The sequence below is a fragment of the Gekko japonicus genome, unplaced genomic scaffold, assembly GCF_001447785.1.
Source record: "Gekko japonicus isolate JY-2015 unplaced genomic scaffold, Gekko_japonicus_V1.1 scaffold248, whole genome shotgun sequence".
Classification (NCBI taxonomy): Eukaryota; Metazoa; Chordata; class Lepidosauria; order Squamata; family Gekkonidae; genus Gekko; species Gekko japonicus.
In genome coordinates this window covers 1,126,435-1,132,995 of record NW_015169782.1, presented here as the reverse complement: position 1 = coordinate 1,132,995, position 6,561 = coordinate 1,126,435, and the positions used below count along the sequence as shown (strand labels likewise).

Here is a 6,561-nt window from a genome sequence, read left to right as displayed (position 1 = left end):
GAGGGCTAGAGGTAACCATATAAGATTGCACAAATATAAACAAAAAGCAGGAGCAGAGAGCTGCTATTAATGTTTTATGGTACATCTGGGTGCTTAGATCGTTTTGCATATCTTGCAGTGGCCCTGCCTTAGAGCTGTACTTTTATTCTCTCCAGGCAATGCTAGGTTGGACATCTGTTAGTGGATCTCCCACTACTTTGCAGAATGCATGGGGCCCTGATTCAGATCCTGTCTTGATAGTTTACCCCGCAGAGGGGATGGAGAACAGGAGACACAGGCACCATAGGAGTGCTTGCATTTCCCCCTCTGTTCTCATGTTGCATGGCCCAATGCCATTTTTTAAAATTTGAAACCAGCTGGGGATGTGTTCCTAGATCTCTCATAATGGTATCTAGGCTTGCTCTCAGAAATTGCCTCTAGGACAGGGGACCCTAATGTGGTGTCCCTGGCCACTATGGTGCCCATCAAGTGATTTTAGAAAGTGGGTGTGGCCAGGTGAGATGCTTTCCAGCGGGGATTCTAATTGGCCACTGGAGATCTGATGGGCTGGACAGGTTAAAATAATGTTTCGGTGGCAGCTGTCATCACTGGGTTGGTTTTATTCTCTCCTTTGCTTCTCTTTCTCAGTACTTTTTTAAAAATATCTCTCTAACTACCTCTGGGGCTTCTTCAGTGTGTGCACCCACCTCTTGTGGCAGCTGTTTTTGTGGTTTGGCTCTGCCTCTCTTGGCAGCTGTGGCTGCACCCCCCCCCCCCGTGTCAGAATTCAAAAGGTGCCCACAGGTTCGAAAAGGTTTGGGGACCCCTGCTCTAGAAGGTGGGGTTTCAGAAGAGAGTGCCTCAGAAGGGGATGTCCAGTGGGGACCTTGAATAGGAAATGGCAATGTTACTGTTGGATTTGGAGTGCTAGGGTAGCCTGCAGCATGGGTCCAGTGCGGTACTTTTTTTTTTTAGCAGGTGTGCTTTTCAGGGGATCTTGATCAAGGGTTGTGATTCTTGAAGTTCTGAATTGTGCTCAAAAAGACGTACAGTTTGGGAAGACACCTGCAGGGAGCTTTGGTCAGAGCATTTCAAAAGTCAGACCGATCTGCCCCGACCTGGCTAGTCCAGGCAAGCACGATCTCTGAAGCTAGACAGGGTCGATCCTGGCAAGTACTTGGATGGGCGACCACCTTGAAATACCAGTAGTTGGGAGGCGGGGGCAGGAATAGCCTCCAGGCCCCCAGAAAGGGTCAGTCACCAGAGGTTGCCATGACTTCCAGGTGCACACACACTCATGCACACACACATGCACATACGGAAAAAAAACACCCAAAAAAGAGTCAGACCAAGAAAGTGGAATACACACATGGAACAATTTCTGAAGCTTGACTTATGATTCTGTGTCTTGGGGTTTGAGGCTTGTGAGGGGGCACTTTAGATGACTTAAGTATTGAGGGGTGAGGGGCTTTACCCACATACGACATGAGGCAGAAGCGGCATCTGTGATTGGGCTACTTGTGGTTTGATGGGACCTTATAGATCATAAAGGCATACTTGTTTTCGATGGTTCCTTCTGGGCTGACTGCAGCGGGCAAGTTGCAGCCTGTTTGGTAGTTACGAGAGGCAAGCTTTGAGAGAGGCATTTCAGCCTGCCCTATGTCAGGGGGAGTTTGGCATTGCCATAGCAGAGGGAGAACTCTGTTGGTCTTCTGTGCTCATGCTTGGTTGTGTGGACCCCAGCTCAGCTTTGTGGGAAGGGCTGTGGCTCAGTGGGAGAGCCTCTGCTTTGCATGACAAAGGTCGCAGGTTCAGTCGCAGACTTACCCAGATAAAAGGACCAGGTAGTAGATGGTGTGAAAGACCTGCCTGTGATCCTGGAGAGCTGCTGCCAAGTCTGAGGAAACAATACTGACCTTGATGGACCAGTGGTCTGATTCAGTGTAAAGTAGCTTCATATGTGTTGTGCAACGTTCTAGAAAGCACTGGAGTATCTTACCATGTGAATGTAACATTTATCTGGCGTTAATGGTTCTATGATAAATTAGATCATAAGAAAATATGAAGCTCTAGAGGGCCAGATGATTAATCCATCGGGTGTGGTATTGCCCTACCCTGATTGACAGCTGCTTCTCTGCTGTTTCTGTGGTACTTTCCCACCTCTGCTGCTGGCATTGTTTTTTTTTAGCAGTTGTGGTGTGAATGGGAGGTTGGTTTGATGTTCACCACCTTGGGTGGGAAAGCAGCACTTAATGTTTTCAATACATTTCTGCGTGCAAAGCGTGTGCTCAGCCACTGAGCTATAACCCTGTCTGACCTCCTCACACGAATGACAGGCGCTGCCTTCCCCGCATTAATTGCAAGAGAGAAACCCACCGTTGCCTTGGTGTGTGTGAAAATGGAAACGTGGAAAGTTTTACTGCCTTTTTAAATGAAGATAGCATTTTGCATTTTCAAGAGGAAAATTAGGCCTGTAGGGCAGGCAGATGAAGGTAAATCTGTTAAGGGTTTCTGCCAAGGTTGAGCTATAGCAGCCCGGCTATAGTCCACCTGCTCCCTCCACAAAACCTTGTCTTGAACTCTGGTTCTCTCTTCCTGCCTCCCCCCAAATGTGTGGCAAGAGGGTAAGAGTAATGAATATTCTTCTTCTGAGAGAACAGACCACCTCTGAAGTTGCTTGCAGATTTTTTTTTTTTGCCCATCGTAGGCACGTACATTAATTTTGCCACATTCTAATGTGTGCAGCTGTTTCTCCCTTCCAAGTAGCGTCATAAGGTCCCTGGGTCTCTGCGTATATAGCCCAAATGTTCCAGTTAAATGCCGCTGGAAGTGGTGATTATTCTCCCGTTAGCTGTCTATAATTTCGGCAGTCAGTCCCCATCTGAATGGAGCCGTGATTCAGAGGGGGCCGCCTTCTCTCGCCTCTCCTTCCAGGAGTGGCCGCAGGCTGGTGGATGCTGCAGTCTCTGCTCCTCTTCCTCTGGAGCTCATTAACCGGAGATGCTACCTGTGGAAGCAGTGACTCATACCTGGAGGCCTTTTTGTCCCTCAGGCTCTCACAGCACTTTTTCCTAGTGCAAAACCTCATATGCTTGCAGTTTCCAGGGCTGTCATAGGCGGGGGTGTGCATGTGTTTCAGTGGCAGAGCATTTGCTTGCCGTGGAGATGGTCCCAGGTTCAATCCCCATAATCTCTAGTTAAAAGACCAGGTTGTAGATTATGTGAAAGACTTTTGCCTGAGACCCTGAGAGCCACTGCCAGTCTGAGTAGACAGTACTGACCATTATGGACCGGTGGTCTGATTCAGTATAATGCAGCTTCATGTGTTTGGAAGGAGGCTCCCCCTAGGGTTGCCAAGTGGATTTTCGCCGGGAGCGGGGGGCTCCCGTCCGGCGTCCGTTGCGCGTGCCGCATGCACGTCACCCAGAAGTGACGTGACAATGCCGGGCACGCTGGGGGCGTGGCCACAGCCATACAAGGCAAAACCATAGAGTTTTCCCTCAGATGGCCGTGGCCCCGCCCCCAGCGTGCCCGGCGTGGTTGCGTCACTTCCAGGTGATGCGCACGTTGGGGAGGAGTTCCCCCCGGGGCCCAATCCGGTGGCGGCGGGGAACGGGCCTCTGGGGTGGGGGTTTCCCCCCACACACACCCCCGGGGGACTTGGGAAACCTAGCTCCCCCATGGCAGTTACGTTTGGCCCTTGGAGACTGTACGAACCCTTAAGATTTGGCAGAAGGTTTTACCGCTGTTGTCCCTGATAAGGAAGAAAAATCTTTCTGATTTATAAGAAGTGGAAGTTCTGTATGTTGATTGATACTACAGAATCAAAAAGTCAAAGCATGCATGCATTATATTAATGTGGTCCCGTGTGCATGAGAAACGGTTGGGTGGAGCCTGTTAGACTGAACACGTGACGCTACCCTAGACTGACCATCAGTCCATCACAGTATTGTCTGCTCAGACTGGCAGCAGCTCTCCAGGGTCTTGGGCAAAGGTTTTTCATGTCAGCAACTTCACATCCTTTAAACGGAGATGGCAGGGATGGAACCTGGGACCTTCTCCATTCCAAGCAGAAGTTCTACGACTGATTCATAGCCATTTTGCTCACAAGCTGAGCTGCACAATCAAATGTTCTCTAGAGAGCAGAACCCTGAGAGTTCAGAAAGGAGCCACTGCAGTGTCCACTTCTAGTCCTGCTTCTGGAAGAGCAAACCTAAACCAGGTTTCAGGTGCCACCCACAAAACTGTGCAGACTGGTTGGTTGAAAGGAGTTCTTTTTTGGCTGGTATTCCTTCCTGCTTTGCATATTTGCCTTGATTTAAGCATGGTGCTGGCTGAGGTAGCTGTTTTGCATGGGTAGCAGCCTAGTTAAAATGAAATGTTGTGCGGTTGCAGTAGCCTATGGGAGATGTTCAAATTGAACCTTGGGTGATCAGTCACAAGCTGCTGTCTTTAAGTAACAGCCAACTTCTGAATGCCTGTGTTTCAAAACACCAAGAGCTTTTGTGTTTGGAAAGGCCGTTCCTTTCCCTTTATAACCTGAACACAGTTCATAAAAGCAGAACATGTGACTGGATACAGGTTATAATAGCGTAACTAGTCTAGGGTGCTCAGTGTTTATTAAGAAATAGCTCAGTGGGGAAATAGGTTACTTTATTGGGTTACTAGCGCACAGGATCCTTTACAAGCCTTTGATATTTTTTCCTCTTTTTTTGGTGCTCCTCAGGTGAATGAGTTGAAGGAGAAAGGTAACAAAGCCCTGAGCTCAGGGAACACGGCGGAAGCTATCAAGCACTACTCCGAGGCCATTAAATTGGACTCCTCAAACCACGTGCTGTACAGCAACAGGTCTGCTGCATATGCCAAAAAGGGGGAATATCAGAAAGCCTTGGAGGATGCTTGCAAGACCGTCGAGCTGAAGCCAGAGTGGGGCAAGGTGAGAAGAACTTTCTAGCTGAGGCTCTCCTCAGGGCAGGAAAGTCCTCTGTGTGCTCGGAATCCCCTGTGCCTTATCTAGGTCCACTTCTGGTTCCAGCTGAGAGCAAATTCTGCAGAAGAATTCTGACTGGCACCTGTCAAAAGAGTCTGATCCAGGGGTAGGCATGCATGGGTCTGTGAACCCCTGAAGCACTGGGGGTGGGGGGGATGCTGCTGCTGGGAATCGGCTTGCTCCCAGTGCCTCTGGCCTTCACCTTTCCCTCTCAGCATTTTGTTTGCCAGCACACCAACATCTTCACAAGTAGGGAACTGAGGGATTCTTAGTGCTCAGGCAAAAAAAGGTTGTCTGCTGTTGATCTGGTGGTATACGAACATATGAAACTGCCTTATCAGCTCTGGGAGTGGCCCTCCAGGGTTACCAGCAGAAAGAGTCCTATCCCATCTCCTGCTTCCTGAGATGCCAGGGACTCGTTTTGGGACCTGGTTCTTGCCAAGCAGGTGCTGTACGGTTGATCTGTGACACCTGCTCATAAGTATTCATAGCCAGAGTATTGTTTCCTTGCCTTCAATAACACCTTCCACTATCTCTGTTAAGAGCCCTCTTCCAGGGAAAACGCCACCACACAATCTCAGTTCCTGAGCAGTGCATGGAGGGGTGATCTGAAGCCCTGAAGTAGCCATCACTGATATTGAATGCCATGTTTTGTGGAGGTGCCAGTAGCATCTCTTGCCTCCTAAAAGCCTGACTTTGCCTCTTTCCTGCTGTCCATAGGGCTACTCCCGAAAGGCAGCTGCCTTGGAATTCCTAAACCGCTTTGAAGAGGCCAAGAAGACTTACGAAGAAGGCCTGAAACATGAGCCAGGCAATGCACAGTTGAAGGAAGGCCTCCAGAACATGGAAGCCAGGCTGGCAGGTAAGAGAGGCATGCCTTGGTCTGCTTTTTTCCTCGTGGCCCCTGATAACATGTTGAACTTAGTTCTGCAGTTTAATTGAAATCAGAGTTTGAGAAATTGTTCCAAAGGAGGAGTCCACTGAGCCCTGGGCTAGGAGGAACCTTGCTATCCATTGCACTGACTTGCAAAGATACTGATTGTCAGTAGTCTGCGTGGCTCAAAGCAGGAACCAAATGGGGAGTATCAGAAATGTGCCTGATCCATAGGTTTGTATGCAGTCCTCCCCACTTAACTTTCCGGTGCAGAAATGTCTCATCCTCATTGGTTGTCTGAGAACTATGAAGAGTCCACTGGATCACTGTCTGGATCTTTTGAGCAGCTTTGGTGCCCTGCGACTGACCTAGAAGATGGAAGGGACTTGCTTGGCACATGCTAAGCATAGCTGCAAGTGGAGGGCATAGAGGAACAAATGGATTTGTCCTCGCAAAACTGTTGGTGTGGTGGTTTAGTGCACAGTGTAGTGGTTAAGTGCACAGACTCTAATCTTCTCCACTTGCACCTGGCTGGATGACCTTGGGCAAGCCGTAGTTCTGATAACAGCTGTTCTTGAAAAAAGAGCAGTTTCTGTCAGAGCTCTTTCAGCTCCACCTACCTCACAGGGTGTCTGTTGTGGGGAGGGGAAGGGAAAGGAGTTTGTAAGCCGCTCTGAGACTCCTTTGGGTATTGAAGGGCGGGGTATAAATCCAATCG

At 49.2% G+C, this 6,561-nt stretch overlaps 1 protein-coding gene across 1 annotated transcript in view; it reads left to right on the top strand.

Annotated features, from left to right (window-relative positions):
• STIP1 (stress induced phosphoprotein 1) overlaps window positions 1-6,561 on the top strand; it is a 31,143-nt gene that overhangs the window by 1,018 nt on the left and 23,564 nt on the right. The window contains exons 2-3 of the mRNA XM_015416810.1: window positions 4,706-4,915; window positions 5,690-5,831. Of these exons, the coding sequence (XP_015272296.1) occupies window positions 4,706-4,915; window positions 5,690-5,831 (352 nt within the window). The remainder of the gene's footprint in view (window positions 1-4,705; window positions 4,916-5,689; window positions 5,832-6,561) is intronic.